Source organism: Coenobita brevimanus, chromosome 46 (genome assembly GCF_032717465.1).
Source record: "Coenobita brevimanus isolate Jiangsu-jjx chromosome 46, ASM3271746v2, whole genome shotgun sequence".
Classification (NCBI taxonomy): domain Eukaryota; kingdom Metazoa; phylum Arthropoda; class Malacostraca; order Decapoda; family Coenobitidae; genus Coenobita; species Coenobita brevimanus.
Genome location: NC_136999.1, coordinates 40,993,078 through 41,017,895, shown reverse-complemented (window position 1 = coordinate 41,017,895; position 24,818 = coordinate 40,993,078). Strand labels below are relative to the sequence as shown.

The window sequence follows — 24,818 nt, the reverse complement described above, 5'->3', positions numbered from 1 at the left end:
ATACATACATGCATACATTTTGTGATGAGATAGAGTAGTAGGAGGAGTGGTACGGTATATGAGAGAGGGGTGTGTGAGTGGCAGAGGACAGAGTGACAGAGGCGATTCATTTGTTACCATCCCTCTCCGGGATTTCAGTGTGCTGACATCGATGGACAGACTGATAGAGATCCTGGTAAGTATTTGCTTTACGTTCTCCACTGTTTTTGTGGTTTTCTCTTTTTCACCAGCTTGTTTTTATCCTGTGAATGGTTGATTTATCGTTGAAGGTTGCTGAAAACGTGTTTTTTTTGTGTGTGTGTGTCAGATATTAGGTTAGCCTCATCTAACCTAACCAGTGAGTTTATTGCGTATTCATACTGCACTACTTCGCCTTGCACAACAAATGTCACCCATCCCTCACCAAAAACACTTCGTCCCCTTTATCTTTTGCAGGGACTGATGTGGTCTGTTTAATATCTAAAAACGCGTTTCCGACAATCTACGGCATCAAATCATCCCACACAGCATAAAAACAAGGTGATGATCAGGAGGAAACCCGCTGAAGAGAAGGAGCCCAAAAGTAAAATTTGCCTGAATTAATTTTCTCTACTTTGGCCTAAAACTGTCATCTCTCCATCTCCAGTTCTCCACTGATTAGTTGTAACAATAAATTAAAGCTGCATTATGATGCTGGTCAAGAAGTGCTAGGGACAGAATGTACTAGACCTGCTTCTCTCTGCTACTAAACTGTGTGATGTAAGCTAAAGAAAGGAGACTATTTGAACTAAGATAAGGTAAAAGGACTATTACAGTGTCAATATCTATAGTTTAACTGTTGACTGTAAATAAAATGGAGTGGTCCTTACTTTAAATAATAGCATTTCTGGGACGTAAGCCATGATAAGTATTTTGATATTAGGATCGTTAATGACATCTCTGAGGGTCTGGTAGGGATGACTGATGTGTCTGACAGCCAGAAGAGACATGAGGTTACCAACGTAGCTTTGTGTTAACACCAACATCATCAGCATCCACACCCCTTGCACCACGCGTTCCCACCACCACCACCACCCAGACGGGTTAAGCACATCTGTTTAAAACAAAAGCGATTAATTCAATGATGTCTAAAGGAGGCATAGTAAAAAAAAAAGGGGGGGGGGGAAGTTTCAATATGGGCATTCACGCTACCTTCTTGGAGGAGGATGCGAATACAGTTGAGTATGTTGGTCTCTTGTCTGGGTGGGTGGTTAGTGTGTGGAGGAAGGCAAGAAGGAAGGAGTAGCATAGCAGTGATCACAGCCAGCAGTGCCGCCCCCACAGCCATCCACACTACCGGTGACAGAGGCAACAGGAAGCCCCACGGGTCCACCTCAGGGCGACCACGGGCAGCGAAAATTTTATTATGCGTCATAAACACAACAGGACTGCAGTGGAAATACTTTTTCTTCATGTCTATGAGGCCATGTGGCCCACCACTGATATCAGCCTCCTGGAACAGAGAAGAGTTATTGAAGAAAAGTGTAGTTAGCTGAACAAACAGGCTGGTCCATGTGTAATGCTCCACTTCCACTCAGCAGGGTGATATATCGTGTGTTTTGGGGATGGCCTAATGAACATTATCAGTATCTACCCTCCATCATTTATTAATTTCCTACTCTTACTTCCACAACCATGCGCACACTAGCCGAATGAGTCGTTCTCGCAACATATAAAGAAGGAAACGTGAGTTTATTGGTGCGCAATTTACGGGTCCCCTTTAATTTTATTGAAATATTCCTTTTCTTTAATAAAACGGCCGGATGAAAACAAATATAAAGTTCAAAACATGATCATTAGTACTTACTCTGTTTATCAGGAATTGACATTAAAAAATACAGTATTATTTTGTGTATAGTGTACTGTGTAAGCATCGACATTTTTGCGTGTTCTGGTGACTGATAGAGAAAACTTTTGTCAATTTAGCAAGTGTACCTTTGAATGAAAGAAAACTGAATATCGGGTTAAAGTGATAGTTAAAACAGTCTCTTTCCTTATACCTATTCTCTTTATCTATAGCCTGACGCCCTAATCCCGCAAAGGGTAGCCGCAGACATAACGCCCCCAAGTCGCTCTGTCACCCACCATTTGACTGCCCTCCCTCCAACTCACTCGCCCTTCCTTCATATACCTCTCAACTCCATCCCTCCACCTCATCCTTTTTCTCCCCCTCCCTCTCCCTCCCTTCACTTCACCTACATACACCCTCTTAGTCAGTCTTTTATTCTCCATTCTCTTCACATGTCCAAACCACCTCAGTGTATTTCTCTTTCATTATGTGCAATGCCAAAAAATTGTATCCTCGCTTGGAGGTTAATAGTTTTGAAATCATATGTTCACCTCTATAATAATTATACGCAGGTATTAAATATAGCAATGTTGCATCACAACGGCAGGAAATGCCTATGATAACACATAGTATACATAAGTCACATGGCAACTGGGATCTTCAGGGCTACCAACATGTGTCACAAGGACTCAGTCGTGTTTAGGATCACATTGTTAGTTTTTCAGTTTGTTTACCACAAAGTTGTTCCGATACTTTGTTTTAGGCACTGTACACTTGACAAAAGTCCCGTCGCCTCTCCTACTTCCTTCCCCAAGGGCTTTAAAATTCAGTCTGGTGATTTACAGCAACTGACACTGATTAATTTGTTTGGCCATAGATCAGTGTCATCAATGTCATTTGCTTCAGATTCAGGAAACTAATTTCCAAAGATCATAAGCAGAAAAACAGGAGAGATGACACGTCTTTAGTTGATGGTACTCTGTTGTTAGTACATCAAGAAAACAGTTAACTCAATTTGACCTCAGTATACCCGTTGTCCATGCTAAGTTCTTGGAAGAGTTACACGGACTCCCTTAGGTACATGTCAGTCTTTGAACAACCTGCCAGACACACAGATCGAACAAAAAAGAACACTTAAGAGAATGCAGTACACACGGCCAACAGCTGGTCTATGGGCCGATAATAGTAATTTGGTCTGTGATCTTAACCTCCAACAAATTACTCTCAGAATAAAATAACTTCATGCTTGCCCTAAGCCTTAACCCTTCCAATAACTTTGGTTCAAATCAGAGCAAGATTGTTTGATCTGACTTTGCCCGGTGACCTTTCCCTTTGACCTTGACCTTGACTGTTTTCAAAATAGATCTGTTTGTCCGTGTGTTAACCTCGTCCCTTCCACAACGTTTTGTACAAATCAGATGAAAACTGTAAGTTGACTTTGCCATGTGATTCTGACCTTAAACCTATTAAGCTAAAAAAAAAAAAAAAAAATCAACCTCTTAGATGATTGTCAACTCATCCACCGATTTTGATCCAAAACAGATCAACATTTCTTTGGTTGTTTTGTTCACACACACACACACACACACACACACACACACACACACACACACACACACACACACACACACACACACACACAAAAGCAAGCAAGCAGTCTGATAGATCAGAGCTGTGATACTGCGAAGACAACCCAGGTGAATGAAGCGATGCAAACCTACAAAAATGATGTGGAAACTATGTATGCTGAAATGGTGAAAGTAAATAAAAGAAAGACTTAGAAACAAGAGTTGAAGAAATAATCATTGAAAAGGATGTGAAAAAAAAAATCTAAAACAATCCAAAATTGGTCAAAGATTCAGCAGATATCATCAAATCTATAGTAATCTATGGTTTAGATGAGGAAGAAATAAAAATAAAAAAAAAGATTTCGAGAGACAAAAAGGAGATGGCAAATATAATGAGCATATTGAAGGAAGTATCACAGGAAATCTGTAATAAAGGCATAGACGAACACAAAAGGCTAGGGTAATATGAGAGGAATAAGTCAAGGCCCCTGAAAGTAACCTTCCAGAGTGTAAACACTGTGGAGATACTAAAAAATGCAAACAAACAATTTATGGAAAAAGAGGAATTCAAAAACTTATGAATAAAAAGATGCCTAACTCAAGAGGACCTGGGATTATTAAAAGAGAAGAGGGAGGCAAAAACAAAGAACGAGGAAGAGAAGAATACATTTTTTTACAAAGTAAATGGATTGCAGGTACGAAAGTGGTACATGACCAGAAAAGAATAAAAAGGAAGAAGGTAGTAGACCAAAGTCATGACAAGTATGTAAACTACATGATTAAGTTGATGTACTCAAATGTAGATGGAATGGTATCTAATTATTAGAGATGAATGATATCAAAGAAAAGGAACCACATATTACTTGCCTAACTGAAACAAAATTAACACTAAAGATATCAAACGATACCCTAAACCTAGAGGAATACAATATATGGAGAAGAGATAGGAACTTAAGAAAACGAGCGAATTATAATATTAACGATGAAAAATCTACAAGTCAAAGAAATAGAACTAGATATACCCTCACAAGAAGAACTGATTGCAGTAGAGATTAATACGTCTGAAGGGAAAGTAACTGGCAAAATTTATGCATGCCATCCAGATCAAACACTTGAGAAAGAGGCGAAAATGAAGTTTCACAGAGAGTACAATTCAGAGTTTATGAGCATTATTACACTGAATGGAGGAGAAATCTGGAAGAATAATATTATATTAACTGGACATTTCAATACAAATGCAAATTGGTTTTCTCTAGATATAAAAAGTCAGGAAAGCTTTTGGGACCAAAAGCTCCTGGATCTTGTGCAGGAGTTTTTCCTAACTCAACATGTAAAGGAAAACACCAGAAAAAGAGGACTGGCTGTACCATCAGTACTACAGTAGATCTTATAATTTACAAGACAAGAAAATGATACTAACAATATAATATATCACTCTCCATTCAGCAAAAGCGACCATGCAGTATTAAATTGCAACTTCAGGATTGAATATGACATAGTTAACAGTAATGAATGGGCAACTATCATGACCTAAAGAAATAATTCCTAGAAACAGATTGGGAAAAAGAGCTTAGAGGACAAGATTTAAAGGTTATAGAAAATTCTGTGAGCTTTATGAAAATGGGAGTCCAAAATTATATCCCACAGCACAAAGAGGCAGAAATGAAAATAAATTGTTTAATAAAGAATGTAAGAACTCAAAAGAAAAAAGAGACGTGTTGTGGAATAGATACAGAAGACAATAGTGAGAGCGCATATAATAACTATAAACAGGCAAGAAACGATTATACAAGAATAAGGGGAGAAGCCCAAAGACAGTTTGAGGAAATCATTATAAACAGAAGAAGTGGTCAATGGATGCTAATTTACAGCTACATCCGAACCAAAATCAAAGTAAATGATAAAATACAATCCATTACAAAAGAGGGGATCATCTATACACAAGAGAAAGATACTTGTGAAGCACTAAATGAAAATTTCTAATCAGTTTTTACAGAAGAAAACAATTTTGAGAGGGATGATATGGAACATGCATGCCCACACATATTACCAGATATACAAATATCAGAAAAAAGAAATACAGGAGGAGTTAAGTAAATTAGACAAAGGAAAAGCAATTGATCCTGACGAAATATCATGTTGAGTGCTACATGAATGTGCAAAGGAGTTAAGTAGACCAATTACTTTAATATTCAAGCAATCCTTGGGTCAAGGTAAACTACCTGATATTTGGAAGAAAGCAAACATTGTTCCCTTATTCAAGAAAGGGAACAGACAAAATCTACTCAACTACCAACCAGTAACACAAACCAATGTTGTAAGACACTGGAAATCCTGATAAGTTTGGGTAAACCATCTAGAAGAACATAATATGATAATAGAATGGCAGTTTGGTTTCAGAAAGAGAAAATCATGTGTTACTAATCTATTCAGCTACTAATACAGAGTTGCAGAAATATTACAGAAAAGAGAAGGGTGGGTGGACAGTATCTATCTAGATTTCAAGAAATCATTTCACAAAGTACCACATCAAAGACTTTTAAGGTAACTGTACCATCAAGGAGGAATCCGAGGTAGACTGTACTGATGGATGCAAGACTTTCTTAGAGAAAGGGAAATGAAAACAGTACTAAGGGGAAATTTCTTATCACTGAGGGAATTGACTAGCGGAGTTCCACAGGGCTCAGTGCTGGCACCAATTATGTTTCTAGTATATAAAAATGACATAGATAGTCTGTTTATCTATTGCCAGACGCCTCAATCTCGTAAGAGGTGGCTACAACCATATCGCCTCCACGTCGCCCTGTTCCCCGGCATTTCACTGCCCTGCTCCCAACTCACACCCCCCTCTCTCATATACCTCTCCACTCCATCCCTTCACCTCATCCTCGGCCTCCCCCTCCCCCTCCCCCCTCCACCTCACTCATATACATTCTTCATCGTCAGTCTCTTTCCATCCATCCTCTCCACATGACCAAATCACCTCTGTGTGTTCCTCCTAACGCTTCCTATCACATCCACATCCACACCACAATGCTCCTTTAAATCCTCATTTGTCAGCCTGTCTCTCTATGTGACTCCACAGCCTCCACTTAAATAACTCATTTCCGCTGCTTTCACTCTTGACTTGTGTCCTTCCAACAACGTTGAAGCTTCACTTCCACGCGTTAGAGTTGGTATCACAGTGCTATTATATAGTAACTTTTTCACTTCCATGCTCACTTCCCTGTTTCTTATAACTGCTTTCAAGGAACAAGCAACCTTTCTTCCTTGTTATACCCTTTCAAGCACTTCACCCTCCAAACTGCCATCCTTACTCATCACACTACCCAAGTACTTAACTATTATCTCTCCCTCATGCTTCAGCATTTCACAACACACTCCATCAATTCCTGAGGCTTTCTCCAAAATGACTTTCTTCATTGCTTCCACAACTTTTATCCTACTGATTTCTCCTGTCTTCTCACCTCCCTCCTTCTCCCATCAATTCTCCAGCCACTTATACTTGCATTACTTCCATTCTGTATGTACAACAATCCCAGAAGTGTTCTCTCCATCTGCTCACTTTTTCGCCCTTCTCCACTAGTAATCTACCATTTTTATCTTTCACTCCCTTGCTAACTTCACTGCCACCCTGTCTTACTCTCTTCACCTCTTTCCAGAACATTTTCTTACAGTCTCTCCACTTTACACTCAAATTCCTTCCAAATTCCTCATCCACTCTCTTCTTACTCTCTCTAACTAATCTTTTCACCTCTCTCTTCCTTTCTACATATAACTCTTTCCTCCGCCTCTCAACTTCTCCCACGCCCGTATTTCTCAGCCATTCATTGTATGCTTTCTTTTGTGCCACAGCCTGTCTCATCTCTTCATTCCACCATGCTGTTCCTTGCACCCCCTTCCATCTTCTCTTCACCCCACACACATATCACATGCTGCACATATTTATTCTGTGAATATCTTGCACACACCTTCCACATCCCCCATCTACGCCATCCCCCATCTACGCCAATTCATTTTTATCCAATCGTTCCTCCACTTCTCTCTTATATTCTGTCTTTTTCTCATCCTCTTGTAGCCTTTCCACTCTCCTTGCAACTACTCCTTCCTCCCGTCCTACCCTTCTTCTATTTCTCCATCTTACTTGGATCTTGATTCTGGCCTCCACCAAGTAGTGGTCAGAAAGTCCACTCCTCCAATGTCTATAAGGTCTTGAATCCATTACACATCTTCGCATCCTTTCATCAACACACACATAATCAGTCATTGCCTTCCTTTCCTTCAGTTCACCACCCACCCTTCTCATCACTCGCCATGTATACCTGTGGATGATTTTGTGCCTGAAGAGGGTATTGGGTATCACCAATCCCCTCCCAGCACAAATGTCCACTAACACACTGCCATTCTCATCTATCTCAGCAGGCACACCCCACTCACCAACTATTCCATCCACCTTCACATTCCCTACTTTACCATTCATATCACCAATCAAAAACACTCTCATTCCTTCCAAACTTTTCCCTGCACACTTCCACATTTGTCCAGAACTCTTCTCTCACTCTGCTTGCACGATCTTGCGTTGGTGCATACACGCACACAATTGCCCACATTTGTATTCCAACTTTCAATCTTACCCACACAATCCTTGAGCCAACTGATCCATACTCTCTTATGTTCTTCTTCCATCTTTTACTCACAGCAATACACACTCTTTTTTTTGCCCTCTCATTCTCACCTACCCTTGCACATAGGTAGTAACACTGGAAATGAAAGCTATCTAAATATGTTTGGTGATGATGCAAAAATACAATGGAGAATTACTGACACAGACTCTTGTAAAGACATACAAGAAGAATTAAGTAAACTTCATGAATGGAGTAATACATGGCAAATGGAATTCGATGTGAAGTGTCATGTAATCAAGCTTGGTAAAAGTGGAAAAAGACTTGATTGGGATTATAAGTTTCGAAATAAAACCTTACACATATCAGAGAAAGAGAAGGAGCTAGGTTTGGTTATCAATAACAGACTATCTCCGGCTGACCACATCAGTGAGAAGGTTCGGAACTTGTATACACTGCTTGCAATGAATAGCATTCACATACATAAATGAAGACATGCTGAGAAAGATATCATTCATCAGACCACCCCTGGAGCATCCATCAGTAGTCTGGAATCCTCATCTCAAGAAACATATAGATAAGATTGAAAAAGTTCAGTGGGCTGTTACAAGATGGGTATCAAGCTTAAGGGATCTAGGCTACAAAGAAAGACTAGAAAAACTGAATCGCCAGCACTACAGGAGAGAAGGAAAAGGGAAGACATGTTTATGCTACCTGTATATAAACGCATATCATGGAAGGAGAAAATAGTCATAAATGAGTATTTAACCTATGGTGAAGCATCAGCGAGAGGACATTGCAAAAAACTGCATTAAAAGAGAGGCTATAAGGACGTAAGGAAATTTAGTTTCCCAATTATGGCAACTGATTAGTGGAATACACTACCGAATGAAACAGTGTGTACCAAAACAATTTAAGGATATGTGTGATAAAAATGGTTTAATACACTGGACAGTATGAGCTTCATTCATTCCTGTAAAAATGCAATTAGGTATGAACAATTAGGTAAGAACAGATTTAACTTTGACTGCCGTGTGGGACTGACCCTTGACTTATTATAATCGTTACTGAAACCCTTCGTTCCTGCCTGACCATTACCCATTCCACCAAATTTGATTTTAATCATACCAGTAACGTTTGAGTTGACCTTGCCCTGCCACCTTGGCATTTGACCTTTTCCAGTGACCTTGAACTTTGTTCTGAAAACCAAATCCTTTTATATTTGCCTTATTGTCAATCCCATTACAGCAAATGATTGAAATAAGAAGAAAACTGTTTAATTTCGCTTTGTTCTATGACCTCGGCTTTTGACTCATTGTTTTAAAAAACAATGGGTTGACTCCTTGCCTACCCCTCAACCCTACCAGTAAATCTGATTAAATTCAGATCAGAAGTGTCTGAGTTATTTTACTAAGAAACTCACACATGGGCCGGACTTTGACCTCGCTCAGCGACCTTGAGCTTTGACATCTGAGGGCTGATCGAGGAAAACGAACTTACATTTGAACGCAGTTACTAAAAGGGTCCCCATGAAACTTAACAATACTGAATACCTGGCTGTAGCTAAGACCAGGTAACTCAGCTGTCACTTGAGCATTGAAGACGTTTTTATTTTTTAAAACTCAGGACTATCTCCGATAACTCCAATGCAGTTAGCTCGTTTATTTCTACGTATTTTAATTAATCTATATTTTATTGTCTACTTTCATTGTCTCCTCATTGTCGTGTTCTGACTTGGTGTCCAACGACACAAGACCCTAGCAGTTACCTTGCCACTTATATTTTGGTCAATCAAGCAATCAGTCATTCAGTTAAGTAAAGTTAAAAGTTCTCATCCAAGATTCGATAGTAGAGTAAGGGTCAAAGTCAGTAGTGTTGTATTAACAGCAATTTTGTCCTGGTGCCGTGAAGCCCCCACAAGATGCGTGACAAACCAAGTTTAATCATGGCTGAATAATAAAAGTACTGTAAGAGGAACAAAGAGAATTTCTCAGGGGTTGAAGAGATATACTTACAAATGATAACATAATGTAATGAAGGTGCATTGGCCTGTTTATAATAAAAGAAAAAAGTAAGAAAGAAAAGTATGGAAAAGAGAAAATTTATGCCAGGTGACCCAGGTATGAAGACTTGCTCCACTGGAAGGGAAGCCAGGCTGTGACCATTACTTTACATACTGTTCTGTAAAAATGTAGAAAAAGTGTGAAAAACCCATTGTAAGGTAAGTATCATGACTGTTGCTAGGAATGTATTTGGAATAATAATGGCTGCAAGAGTACTGTAAGTCTGGATGTCACTTACCATAACAATTGTTACGAGCGAGCGAGCAATGTTTACTTTCAGTTAAATTTGTAAATGACGCTGGCTGACAAAATTTAAAAAGTGTTATGGTTCTAGTATATTTTGAGATGATTGAAAGCAACATGAACCTGTAAATTTCGAAGATGATATCCAATCTTATCTAGCACGTCCAACTTTCAAAAACCAATATACCATAAGAAAATCTGCACTTACGTGGGAAAATCCGATCCGACTCCTATTACAGAAATAGATACACCTTATAAAGGCACACTTCAGCTAGATCTTGTGGCAGCTATATCATTTTCAGTTAAGTACTTGAATCACAAAATATTTAGGAACTCAAAATGAATCAGTCATAGCCAAAGTCAGATAAAATTTTCCCATGATGAAGACCATTTTTTTTTTGGGGGGGGGACACCAATGCATACACCGGTTAGCATATATTTGCCATTATTCCATTTCAGATTTTCTTTACTGCTACAAAATGCCTTAATCTATGTTGGTATGCAATGGAGTGCTGTAACTGTATGAATGCATCAGACACTTCCTGCTATTTCTGCTGGCTCTTTACACCTGAAAGCCTGAAGAAATCAATTACAGGGAATGTTAAAGCCGCTTACAAACATTACTTCAAATGTCCTTATGGTAATCCAAACAAGAAGTGGGTATCCCATATAGCATGCAAGCCTTGTGTAAACCACATGAATTAATGAATGCCATCAGGGATGCCTTTTGCCATACCAGTGAGTTGGCATGAACCATGGATCACTGTACAGTACTGACTGTTACTTTCTCTCACTAACACCAAAGGAGAATCAGTGAAAACCTGGTCCAAGAACATGTATCCTAACATACCCTCTGTTCTTTTAGGCCAGTACCCCATGGCCTGAGCTTCCAGTTCCAAACCTTCCATTAACTATCACAAGTGAATGAGAACCTTGTGAGGAAGATAGCTGCATGGGTGACAACTTTCAAAAAGATTTAGAGAGCAAGGAGCCGCACTTCCTGTCAGGTGGAGCTGCATGACCTTATAAGAGACCTTAACATGCACAAGGAGAAATTGAACTCTTTGGATCTTGACTCAAGCAATGGAGCCTGCTACAAGATGGAGTTTGTACCACCACATTCTGTAATAGACATGCAGAACTCTCGATGTACTTCAAGATGGATGATATGTTTTGATACTGTTATGATGCCATGTCGGTAATACAACGCCTCTGTAAGCATCATCCTTATCAAAGAGGAGAATGGCGGTTGTTCGTAGACTGTTGGAAGAATTCACTGAAGGCAGTCCTTCTCGATAACAGAAATGAGCTTCCTTTTGTTCCAAATCCTCCCCGTGGGCAGACACCTTGTCGTGGTGGGGGGGCTTGTGTGCCCCTATGACCCCACAAGCCTGCCCGCAGATGTAACGACATCTGGCTGGGTCTCCATGCAGGTAGGGTTGTAGGTGAGGGGTTTGACTAAGCACTGCCCGAAACGTAGATTACCCTTATGGGTCATCAGTGCTGCTCTCCAGAGGGGTTGCCTTGGTGCCTTCCTGAGTTCGTTGGTTAGGTGTCTGTGCTGGGGGGGTGTTGCGGAGGGGGGTCTTTGCACTGGTGGGAGCAAACTTTCACATGATGGGGTGTCCTTTTGGAGTCACCCTTTGTGGACGAGGTACCCTGCTACCATCAGACTGCGCTTGGTCCCCTCACTCCGTGGTAGGTGGTTTCCCTTGTCTCCAGGTGCCATTTAACCTGTCACAAATGTACATATGGATAAATTTGACACTTCTTTAACCACTCGTGTTGTCGGGGACCAGCTGCACAAGTCCCCATCACCTGGTCACTCTCTGGCTGGCAACCCTATACCCTCCGGGTCACCTGCCAAACCTGTGAATCCAGATGTCCCTTCTATCGAGCTGTTGCCTGGCATCTTTGTGAAACACTCTTATACAAAATTGATAGTACTCAAAACGGCTGATGGTACTTCCTTCCGGAACCTGAACTGTTTTCAGATTCACAGTGTTTCAGTTATTGCATGTGGATTTACCCTCGAGGTCTCCTTGCAGGGCAATGATTCTCTGTTGCTAGAGGCCACGAATGAAGAAAGTTCACACATCTAGTCCTTTACTATGGTCGCTGGTTATCCAGTGTCTGCCTCTCGTCACATGGTCATAAATCAGTCCCATGGGGTTGTGTATTCTCGTGACTTGGTCTCTTATTCTGATTCTTCTCTCCTGGAGGGGCTGGCTTCTCAGGGAGTTGTAGCAGTACAGAGAATTATGAAGAAGGTTGATGAGGTTTTAACACCCACGCCCACTCTTATCTTGACATTTGATCGCCTTACTTTGAGAGAGGTTGTCACTGCTGCATAGTGGAAGCTTATGGTTAAACCTTATGTTCCCTGACCCAGAAGGTGCTTATTATTGTCAAAGGTTAGGTACGCCATTCTTGCCAGCTGGAAGCGTCTGGCCTTCCTGAGATCAGTGGAAATTGTGGTGGTGTTTCGCATGGTATGGTTGATTGTTCTCAACCCTGTAAATGTCTGAACTGTGAAGGAGCGCATGTGGCCTACTGAAGGGATTGCAATGTGTATAAGTTTGAGTATGAGACTGTTTCTGTCTGAACGAAGGAGAAAATTTCTTTTTCTGTGGCAAAGGCTAGGGTAAGGGAGAGGTTAATTCGCCCTGTGGTTACCTTTGCTGCTGTCTGTCTCACTAAAGCTACCTGGGAGGTGTGCATGCCATCACACAATATCCCATTAACCTCTTGAGGTTTTACTTCCTGGCCTTCTCAGCCGGAAGGTTCTACTGAGAAGTGCAGCCTGAAAGCAGCTGTGCTTCCTCTAGGGAGGCACCTCCTGTCTCAGAGGGTATCCTTTCTGGGGTGGTGTTTCCTTCATCTGGAAGTGCCTCCCCCATCCCAGCTCCTTCTGTGGAAAATGTCTGTGTTGACACTACACCCTGTCTTGACACATCCAGAACTCCCAGTGTCTCTCCCGTGTATGGTTAGCATCGCCGTGGCTCCTCAGAGAGCTCAGAGATGGAAGCACTGCTACCAAATATCTTTGCAGTGGAGCCCACTACTCCTACTCAGGATGCTCAGGGATTGGGGTGAATGCAGGCTGGGGATGGCATTTCACTGATGTCCCAGCCACCACCAGACAAGGGTTCCCAGGTCATTGATGTGCCTGCCCAACTGCATTAGGCCTTGCCCTCTCAGGGTTCCAGTACTGTAGGCTGTGCTACCGATTGTGCTTCTCATGGGGGCACTGCCTCTCCTACTCCAGCTAGGGGAGCTTGTGATCCCCCTACCAAGCCATCTCTTGCTCCGTCACAGAAGATCATTGTCTGGCCCCCTTCTTCTTGCTCCAGCTTATCTTCAGCCGGGTGGCACACTGTGCACCATAACGGTTCCAAGCCAAGTCGTGTTCCACCTCAGAGAAAGAGTATTGCAAGATTTTCCTCTAGCTCATAATGACGTTTGCCTATGGATGTTCGATATAGGGTGCAGGTTCCTGGTGCTGGGCAGTCTCTTACCAAGGGCCTTCCTAAGCATCAGTCTAAATCCATTTGCTTTTCAGGAGGTGTGCAGTCCCTCACTTAATCATCATCCCTCTACTATGGGTTCTATCATCCACTGGAATTGTCAGGGTTTACATGGTAACTATGAGGAACTGTGTCATCTTGTTTCTCAATTCACTCCTCTATGCATGTACATGTTTCGTGATGCTCTTCCTTCCGGTCCTTCTGGTTACCATGCTTTTTATTCTGATTCTGTGCTGAGCCAAGGTCATCATGGGGGTGCTGCTGTCTTCCTTTGTCAGGATATTCCACAGTCATCTGGACATCTCCACTCGCCTGCAGACTGTTGCCGTCTGGATGTTTTTACGTAGGCAGTATACAGTTCGCAGCCTTTATCTTCCTCCTAGTGCTACTGTTTAATGGGAGGATCTGTAATGCCTTGTTCATGGCCTTCCTTCTCCCATTCTGTTACTAGGAGATATGAATGGTCACCATCCACAATGGGGTAGCAGTGAAACAAACTCTCGGGGTATTATGTTGCCCTCCTTAGTGGAGGGTGAAGAGTTGGACATCTTAAACTCCAATAAGATGGCTTATTTCCACAGCCAGACTGGAACTTTTACTGCTACTGATTTGTCGCTATGTATAGCTGATGCTGTTTCAGATTTTACCTGGGATGTGTAGCCAAACCTGTATGGCAGCAACCATTTTCCGTTACTCCTGACTGTTAATGCAGGTGGACCTTAGCCAAGTCTTCCTCTCTGGTGTCTGGTTAAGGCTGATTGGCCACATTTCAGGGATTTAAGATCCATTTCCTTTTCTGTCGATGAGTTTGGCTGTCTTACTGAAGTGGTGTCATTTTTCACTAACGTGTTGGACTCAGCAGTCCTATTATCTATTCCAAGAACAAAGGGTCAGTTTCCTATATGTTCGGTTCCTTGGTGGAACCCTGATTGCAGTTCCACAGTGAAAGGCAAACGAGTCACCTTCTCTCAACTTCATCACTGTGGGGATCCTCTGTATTTGGTAGCTTATCAGAAGGCACGAGGTCATTCAAGACGGCTTTTAAAGGAGGCCAGGCATTCATCCTGGAAAGGTTATGTTTCCTCCATGAGTTTGAGGACTTCCATCACTCAGGTGGGGGGAGGCGGTGGTTGAATCGGTAGAGAGGCGGCCTGCAGTCCTGATGGACCCAGGTTCGAATCCAGGCTGGGGTAGGGGAAAGTTTAAGATTTGAATTTCATAAAAAGCAGACTTTCCTGATCTACCAGATGACCCGCCAACATGTCGCAAAAATACCCCCGCTAATACCAATACACCAGTCCTGTATGAGACAACCCTAGCATGTATTCAATATGGACGGTGGGTGTTAGCGCCGAAGTGGTGACATGTGGAGGTGTAGGAGGACTACTGGGCCTTGGGATAGGCTACTGCCCCCAAGATATAGGGCCTAAAGCCTTTGCCCAGAGTCGGACACATAAAAAAAAAAAATAAATAAAAATAAAAGGTGTTGGATCAGGTAAGGAAAATTTAGGGAAAAGTTACTGTTCCCTCCCCTCCTGTTCTATCTGCAGCTGGTGGAACTGTGGCTGATCCTTCTGCTGTTGCAGAGTTGTTTGTTGATCATTTTGCCAGCATGTCACAGAAGGATGCAGATTCCACTTTCGCTTGTCAATATCGACGCCTAGAGTCTCGTGGTGTTAGTTTTGCGCCTTCTGGGGGAGAGTCCTATAAGTGTTCCCTTTTCATTTTCTGAACTCCACGCGGCTTTATTGCAGTGCGATGATTCCTGTCCTGGTTATGATGATATTACTTATGCCTTTTTATGTCACTTGTCTGATGAGTCTCTTTGTTTTTTTTGTTTTCACGACAGTATTTACAGTAATGAGATCTGATGTTCTGGAGAGTTTCCAGCTTGTTGGGATTATCCCCAACCAAGTAAAGACCACCTACAGGCGACGAATTATTGGCCTATTTCTCTTACGTCTTACATATGTAATGTTATGGAAAAGATGGTCAGTGTTAGGCTTGTGTGGTTTTTGTAGAGAGGTGACTTCTTATCACCTGCCCAGTATGGTTTTCGAAAAATGTGATCTTCTTCTGGTGCACTACTGTCCTTGGAATCTTCTGTCAGTGAGGCTTTCTCCACTAAGCAACACCAGGTCACAGTCTTCTTCGATCTGGAGAAGGCATATGACACTGCCTGGCGTCATGGCATTTTACTTTCTCTTCATGAGTTTGGTCTTTGTGGGTGCTTGCCAATTTTTATTCAGCAGTTTATACCTAACCCTTTTTTAAGGGTCCGAGTGGGAGGGGTGCTTTACTTTGTAATGCCCGTGCACTAGAAGACTGAGTACCACAGGGGAGTATCCATAGTGTTTCTCTGTTTGCTATAGCCATTAACAGCATAAACAGTGTACTTCCTAACAATGTACAAAGCTTACTATATGACGATGACCTCTCAACTTTCTTTACTGCATCTAAAATGTCTCTGATAGTGAAGTTGCATCTGGCTCTTAATAGAATTTCTGACTGGGGAGAGTATCGCAGTTTCGTTTTTCTTTAACCAAGACAGTGGTTATGCATTTTTGCCTTCTTCAAGGGGTTCATCTAGACCCTGACTTGTATCTTTATGGTTGGAGAATATCCTGTGTGGAGGAGACGTGGTTTCTGGGTCTTTTGATTGATAGATGACTAACCTGGGTTCCTTATATTCATTTTGTTAAGATTGCATGTCTAAAAGCTTTGAGTCTTTTGAGGGTTTTGGTTCATACCTCTTGGGGTGCTGACCGATAGACCATGCTTCCTCTTATTCTTTCTAAACTTGAATATGTGTGTGAGGTCTACTCTTCAGCAACATGTGCCTGTTTCACATTGTTCAATTCTCTGCATCATGCTGGAGTACTTCTGGCAACTGGGGCATTCAGATCATCCCCGATGTTAAGTTTGTTGGTGGATGCTGGTGTACCCCACTTGGATTTGCAATGTCAGTTGCTGACAATGAGGTGTTGGTACCGTTTTCACTGCATTCCAGTCTCAGTTTCTTGTGTCATAGTTTCTAGTTTCCCAAAGCCCTTTGTGTACAGGGTCCAGTCTGTTATGTTAGCTCTCTCTCTTCTGAGACTGGCAGTTTGTCCACATCAGATCCCAAGGGTGGGTTCCTGGCTACTCCCTTGTATGACATTTTGTAGGTCTGTTGTTGAAAAAAAGGGCTCATTTCCCTCTCAGGTGTCTCTCTCTCCCTTTCTAGAACATCTCTCCACTCATGAGGGTTCTGTCCCTGTCTATAATGACGGGTCTAAGACTGATACTGGAATAGGATTTGGTGTTGTCTTCCCTTCCTTTAGTAGAGGTGATAGCCTTCCTGGCATTACATCATCGTATACTGCGGAACTGACTGCAATTTTATATGGTTTCAAAATCATTTTTTACTCTCCCCCAATCCATTTTTGCGATTTTTAGTGACTCACATAGTGCTCTGTCTGCACTGGAGTCTTCTAATGCATCCCTTCCATTGGTTTTATCAATTTTAGAGTGGCTTTTTCTTCTTGGCCGTCGTGGCCGCCATGTGGACTTCTGTTGGGTTCCCGCACATGTTGATGTGGTGGGCAATGAAAGGGCAGATACATTAGCTAAAATTGCATCTTCTCAACAGCCCCCAACCGACTACCTGCCTCCTGCTTCTGATGTAACACCTTATGTGTAGTAGGCAAATCGTACGTGTTGGCATAGACACTGGGATGGTGTTGCTCATAATAAACTAAAAGAAATTTTTCAGAGAATGGTTGTGCCAAGGCTTCTCCCCTCCATGTCTCGGCTAGTGGAGGTGGCTCTTTCTAGGTTTCGCATTGGGCACTCTCAACTTACACATGGGCTCCTCATGAGTGGTGAGACTCAACCGTACTGTGATGATTGCCTTGTTCCCCTTGTTGTCTGTCACATGCTGGTCGAGTGTCCGAGTTTGAGAGACCTATGTCAGAGATTCCTCCATAAGCATGAGGGGGCAGATGGTGCCTAATGTCTCTCCTCGATGCTTGGTGGACCCTCTAGCGATTTTACTGATATTTTAAGTTTACTTCAGGAGGTAGGCCTCCTTCTACTTTTATAAGTAATTTTTATTTTATAAATTAATCTTTTATTATTTTCAGTGTTTCATTCCTACTAACAGATATTCTAATTTTGAATATGCATTTTTTATTTGCTGTGTCTTTTACCTTGTTCTCCTGTGGCATATGATCTTTGCAGTTGCACTGCCAGATACAATCAGTCAATCAGTCAGTCTTTTACCCCAACCCTCTAACTATCGTCCAGCTCCTTTAACATTCTTTGTCTCAAAAATTTTCAGGTCTATTCTTAAGAGAAAAATTTTAAAGCATCTTTCCTATCACAACCTTCTTTCTGATCATCAGTATGGGTTCCGTCAGGGACGCTCCACTGGCGATCATCTCACCTACCTTTCAGCCTCCTGGTCATCCTCCTTTCGGGACCTGGGCGAATGCTTTGCTATTGCACTTGATATCTCAAAGGTTTTCGATCGAGTCTGGCATAAATCTTTAATTTCCAAACTGCCCTCTTACGTTTTCTATCCTTCTATTTGTGCCGCGATGTATAGCGTCCTTTCTGGTCGCTCTATAGCCGCTGTTGTAGACGGCAATCGTTCTTCTCCTAGATCTATCAACAGTAGTGTTCCTTAGGGTTCTGTTCTATCACCAGCTCTCTTCCTGTTATTCATCAATGACCTTTTAAGCTGTACATCTATCCCTATCCACTCGAACGCTGATGATTCCATCATTCACCTTTCCATTCAGTTGCCGCAAAGTCCATCTCAGCAGTTACTTCAAGAAGCAAGGGATGAGGCAATGTCATACGTAATGTCTGACTTGGCTCGTATCTCTGGCGGGGGTAAATATAATCTTTCTGTTTTTAAAGAATCAAAGACTCAATTTGTACACCTAACAACCTGACAAAATCTTCCACAGGAGTACCCACTAATGTTTAATAATATTCAACTCAATCCTGCATCATCCTTGAACATCCTTCGGGTTTCATTCAGTCAGGCTTATATTGGAAAAATCATATTACATCTTTTGTAAAATCTGCTTCCAAGAGACTAGGTGTGCTAAGCCGACTCTGTACCTTCTTTACCCCTGCATAGTTGTTGACTTTATACACGGGCTTTATTCGTTCCATAGTATAATACAACTCTTATGTGTGGGGAAGCTCCCCACATACAGCTCTTCTTAATAGGGTGTAGTTAAAGGCTTTTCATGTCATTAACTCTCCTCCTCTTACTGGCTCCCTTCAACCTCTGTCTCTTCACCGCACTGTTGCATCTTCATATGTTTTCTGTCTCTACTTCAATGGTCACTGCTCCTCTGAACTTTCTTCTTGCATTCCTCTACCTCTACGATGGGCGTGTAGCGCCCCTCTAGCAACAAACTCTCACTTCTTTTCTGTGCAACTCTCAAATTCAAGAGTTAACCATTACTCCCAATCCTTCATGTATGCAACAGGTCAACTCTGGAACTGTCTCCCTCTATCTGTATTTCCTACTTCCTATGATCTCCAGTCTTTCAAACGCAATGTGTCCAGGCATCTCGAAATGAACGGATCTTGAATTTGGCTCTCTTTTGTATTGTTTTTGTTTTCTTGGAAGAAACGGTTTATGGGTTCTTGGCCTTTGATTTCTTCTTCCTTGCACTAAAAAAAAAAAAAAAAAAAAATGCGAATGAACATGAAAGTTATGAAACTGAGTACTTTGTTGACTGCTTTTGACCACAAAATACATCAGTGGAACATCTGTGGGGGCCTGAAGGTGATCTGCTTGCTTCTAGGAATTCAGCAAGGTTAAACAAAGCACATGTGTTTTCTTTGTTTATGGAACCGCCGAGCAGATGCTAACATTACACACAAAAAGACTGGCCAGTGCGACCGAAAGATATGGCTGAAAGGTTCAGCTATCTTCACAGACCTTTTGTTGACCCTGAAAAGGCATTCATGCCTCCACTTCCTTTGAAACAATGTTTGGTGAAGAACTTTGTGAAGGCTATGATCAAGATGGTGTTAGCTTCCACTACTTGTGTGTGTGTGTCGGGGGGGGGGGTGTATCTGAATATTTTTCATTCCAAGACATTTTTCATTGTTCAGCTACTATCATGAAGTAATATATCAGAGAGAAATTGTGAAAACATGGAGCTCGCTCGCTCGTCATGATTTCACAAAGCACACTTAACTGGTAAATAAGGAACTGGATGTTTATTGAATAACCTATGTATGGTATTTATAGATCTGGAAAAATTACACGACATGGCGAATAGGCAGTAACTGTGCAGTATATTAACTATTACTGAGTTGATGAACATTACTAAACTTGGAGGAGTTTTTATTGTGACTATGAATGTCTATATTTGGTGTGAAACAGTATTAATCAGTTCCATACATCACGTACTTTGAGAGGTCAAGGGTCCTGAGGCTAGGTCACTGTAGTCAAGATTTTTAACATGTGGGTTACTGATCTCCATCTCTCGTGACACTAGATATAGTGCCCTTCATCTCATAGGGTTTCTAGTTGAATGTGAACAACGAATCATTTTCACCCCATCTTGCCTTTTAGGCTACTATACTGTTACCTCCGAAAGTTCCGTTCCCCTTCCTGCCTTTCTGTAACTTATAACAATGTATTAGTTAGGGTAATTAATACTAATTGTTGATTAAAACTAACTGTTGAGCAAACCAGACAAACTTTGGTGACTTTATGCAATTTCACCTAAACTACTTAATAATTATGAGTTATTGAACTGAAGGGGGAGAAGCGGAAATTTTGATGGCAATAATACCAAAAGATTATTTTCTCATTTGTATTGGCTTATACTAATATGTTGAAACACTAACCTCCCTGAATACTTGGCCTAACATACCAGACCAGGAGCCGTCCTTCGACCGCGTGCCCCACTCTCTGTCATCTGGCCTCACGTACGAGTACCTGAAGTTATTTTGTTGTGAACGGAAGATCTCTTTAATTTACTACATACAATAAATCTAAAGGAGATGTTTCGTATGTATTGGAGGAGAGAAAATTAAATAATTCCGTTAAGTTTCTATGAAAGTAGACAGTCTTGTTTAAGAGTACTAGTAGATGAGTGTTTGGATGCCACCACACCAAGGCCGGAATCAGGCTTATTCTGACGTGAATTGTCTGATTATGTACGTTAGGAGTAATGCTGGAATTAGAACATCTCTTATCACTGGATCACATTCTGACCATAATGTTTCTGTATGTTATGTGCATCATGTCTAACAGTGAAAATGGGTTCGTCAGAATGTGACACAGTGAAACCAGGTGCTCTTATTCCAGCGTTACTCCTAAGGTACATCATCGGACAATTCAAGTCAGAGTATCTGTGCTTCCGGCCTTGGTGTAGCGGCGCCCTTTGAGTTACTGGTGCCATATCTTTAGTGGAGTGGGACAGGTATTTGTGATATCGCCATGGCTGTTCAGTATGGTATAGTGAAGGTTATCAGTCTAAGGAGATGTGCCTCCAAAGTGTTAAAAGCTAAACAAATTCACCCTTATTTTCCTTAGGAGGTACTGAACACAGGTAATGGTGAGAATGATGTGGTCATATGTGGTCAGTGTGTTACATCGACACCAGAGGACCTCCATTTCACCAAGGCACATGCAGGAGAGAGAGAGAGAGAGAGAGAGAGAGAGAGAGAGAGAAAGAGAGAGAGAGAGAGAGAGAGAGAGAGGGGGGGGGGGAAGGGCAGGTTCAGAAGCTGCTTAACACAAGAAATCAGGAGCCCTTATGTTTTCCTTGGTCATCCATCTACTGATCGTGTACAACAAGGGTGACTGACCCTATCAAGGGTGCACTAAACTGCCTTATGATTTGGCTACGTAAAGACTGTGCTTGAGGTGAACCGGTTTTCAATCACTGACTTTCAGTGAGGAGGATTACAAATGAAACTGAAAAACCCTATCGCCAGAATGTCTTCTGTTTAGGAATACCACATGACCCTCTGGCCGTGTTGCATTGTGTGGATTATTTCCCCGCTGTTGTCAAAGGGAAGGTGTGGCTCGTACATCTGGACAAATTGGCAGTCTATACGTCACACTGTCAAATGATTGGAGATGCTCCAAGTGATGATAATAGAAACACTTTTTTATGACGGACCTATCATAAAGATGACTCAGTACCTCGAATTCCCAAACTGTTTCCTCTCCCAGCCGGTGTTCGATCTCAAGTTTTTATTTATTTATTTATTGTCAACCTGCCATTGCCCCATCATATGATCAGAATAGGCTAAAAAGTCAGACTTTAGATAACTATTTTAAAAATTCTGTGTAGTCCATTCATTATATTTTTGGATCACATCCAGGTACGGCAATGTTATGTTTTTAAAGGGTATGGTTCAGACTGCAAAAGCATAATAATATATGAATGACAATTTTCAGCAGAACCGTAAATCCTGTATACATTAATGGAAATGTAGCTATATCCGTAAATGTTTCCTACTTTCAGGAGACAAAAGATCAGAAAAACAGATAAATCCATTCCTAAATTCTCTAGATTGTCTTGAATCCGGGTGACGCCTTTATTTAGTTTTTTTTTTTTTTCTTGCTGCAGCCTCAAAATATTATACAAGTAAAGAAACTCCTCTGATGCTGAACAGGCTTCTAAAGGGTAGATCTGACACTTCTAGTTTAAAACGTCTAGCCTAAGCGTAATAAAGTCGTCAGCAGAGGACAAAAGTAAGAAAGAACTAGAAAACATTCAGAGAGTGCTTAACTCCGCCAATGGCATTGCAGGATCTGGATCCGCCCCAAAATGTACGCAATTCTTTCTTTGTCCAAGGCCCACTCGTCCACTAAATTTCACTGAAATTCACTGAGTACTTTTTGAGTTATTATATGGACAAACAAACAAAAAAATCCTGGATCCAGATGATGATCCGGTTCACCATCAAAATCTAATTGATTGTTCCTTGGGCCATTCCCTACCCCTCCAAAAAATTTCAGCAAAATACGTTCGTAATTTTTTGAGTGATCCTGCTAACATACAAACAGACGAATAAACCAACGCCGGTAAAAACATAACCTCCTTGGCAGAGGAAATAACATAATTCCTGGACTCAATGGGTTAAACTAGACTACCAGTGTGACCTACGTGAAATTAATCCTTTTTGCGAGGAAGTCCACAACATTATGTACGGGTCCCGTAAAGGTGAGCCGCTTACCCCCCGGCGCTGTGGGGTCGTCCACCATCACTGCTACTTGTGTCGGAAACTCTTCTTGTGATACCACCAGATGAGGCCGATGAGGGAGCCTAGGATGGAATGGTACCTTTAGCTTTCCCAGTTGGATTTTAGTGCTTCATGGTATAATGGAATCAAAATATAGAGAGCATATTCTTATTCATCTTTTACATTAACTTGGGCCAGATCTTCGACACTTTTCAGCTTATTCTATGTAGTCCAGTGGCAATGTAAGACCACACTGTGGCTCTGCATCCTTTCCATAGCACTTCTTCGTGACTAGTGCCATACTTAAATGCTAACATTTTGGTACAACTCGGCAGTCAAGATGGAGAGATGGCATTTTTTGGCCAAGTTAGAGCAAAATGAGTATACTCAACACACCTGTATGAGGAAAGAATAGGAAATACTACTTGGATGTGGACTGTGTCTATAAGCTTGGGTATGGTCTCCTTTAACAATTTTAGACTGAGTGAATCCCAGTCACTAACTATTTACACACAATCCATCTACCCTACACTAATTTCTTCACACTTCACAAAGTCCAGTGACTTCGAAGGACACGAAAAGGAAATGTCGAAGTTATGTGGATTCAAATTTAAGACACTTTTCCAGAGACAATGGACAAAGCCTCTGAAAAAAGTGCATATCTTATACTGATAATTCGAAGGACATAATCTGCACATTAGAAACCGTCCTCACTTTATAAGCACTTAACGTTTAGCTCATAGGCACTACATCTTAAAAGAGGTCATTGTACAGGGTGTCCCAAGAAATGTCTGCCAAACTTCAGGAAGATATTTTAGGGGTGAATTTGAATCGAAAATTCTGTATCAACATGAGTCCACTTCGCAACCATAATGGAGCTAGTTTTTTTTTTTTCTCTCTCTCTCTCAGGAAGGAGGAGTCAACGGTTAGAAGCCTACAAAAGTGTTTCCTTTGAGAGAGTAAAAGAGAGCTAAATTCGACATCCGTTCATTTCAAGATCCTTGGACATAATGCGTTTAAAAGACTTGAGGTAATAAGCAGACATGTACAGAGTTAACTTGTTGCATACATGAAGGACTGGGAATACTGGTTAGCTTGTGCATAAGAAAACTGGACAGAAAAGGGGTGAGTTTCCTACTAGATGGGTGCTACATACCCGTCGTAGTGGTGGAGGGATGCGAGCAGACAGTTCAGAGGACCTGTGCCCACTGAAGTAACGATAGAAATTAGATAAAGACGCAACAGCGCAGCAAAAAAACAGAAGCTGAAAGGAGTCAATAAGAGAACGAGAGTAAATGATACGAAAATTCATTGACTGATTATATTATGAGTAAATAATCAAAGAGACCATTCCACCGATATGGTTGATCAATAATAATTGTGGGTGTATAATGGTGGGATAGTTGCAGTGCCAAGACGCGCTTGGAGGGTGTCCCTGCAGCTGTCCTGGCAGGGTGCCCCAAGGCCACTACCACAGCCACTGGTAAGCTGGTGGGCTAGGGGTCCCAGATCCATTGCCTGGACCTGGGACTGTGCAGTGAGTGGGACCTGTGCTGTGTCTGTCCCCCTTTATTAATACTGAAGATGACAAAACAAAATAAGTTTCAAAGCAAGCCTGAGGACAGTAAATCACCCATGGGGTTGAGGGTGGGTTCATGGAATGTGGGAAGTTTGAGGGGAAGAGCAGGGGAAGTCGTTGAGGCATTCAGTAGGAGATGGGTGGATGTGGCATGTTTGCAGGAAGTCCGGTACAGGGGTGGATCAGCCAG

At 41.7% G+C, this 24,818-nt stretch overlaps 1 protein-coding gene across 1 annotated transcript; it reads right to left on the bottom strand.

The window, feature by feature from the left end:
* Positions 1–906: 906 nt before the first annotated feature.
* LOC145398704 (glutamate receptor U1-like) lies at positions 907–23,118 on the bottom strand. The gene is made up of 4 exons (XM_080271506.1): positions 22,974–23,118; positions 20,698–20,788; positions 1,280–1,471; positions 907–948 (listed from the first exon to the last, which is right to left on the bottom strand). The coding sequence occupies exons 1-4, from the start codon at positions 23,069–23,071 to the stop codon at positions 907–909; spliced, it is 423 nt and encodes a 140-aa protein (XP_080127632.1). The 5' UTR covers positions 23,072–23,118.
* Positions 23,119–24,818: the final 1,700 nt, after the last annotated feature.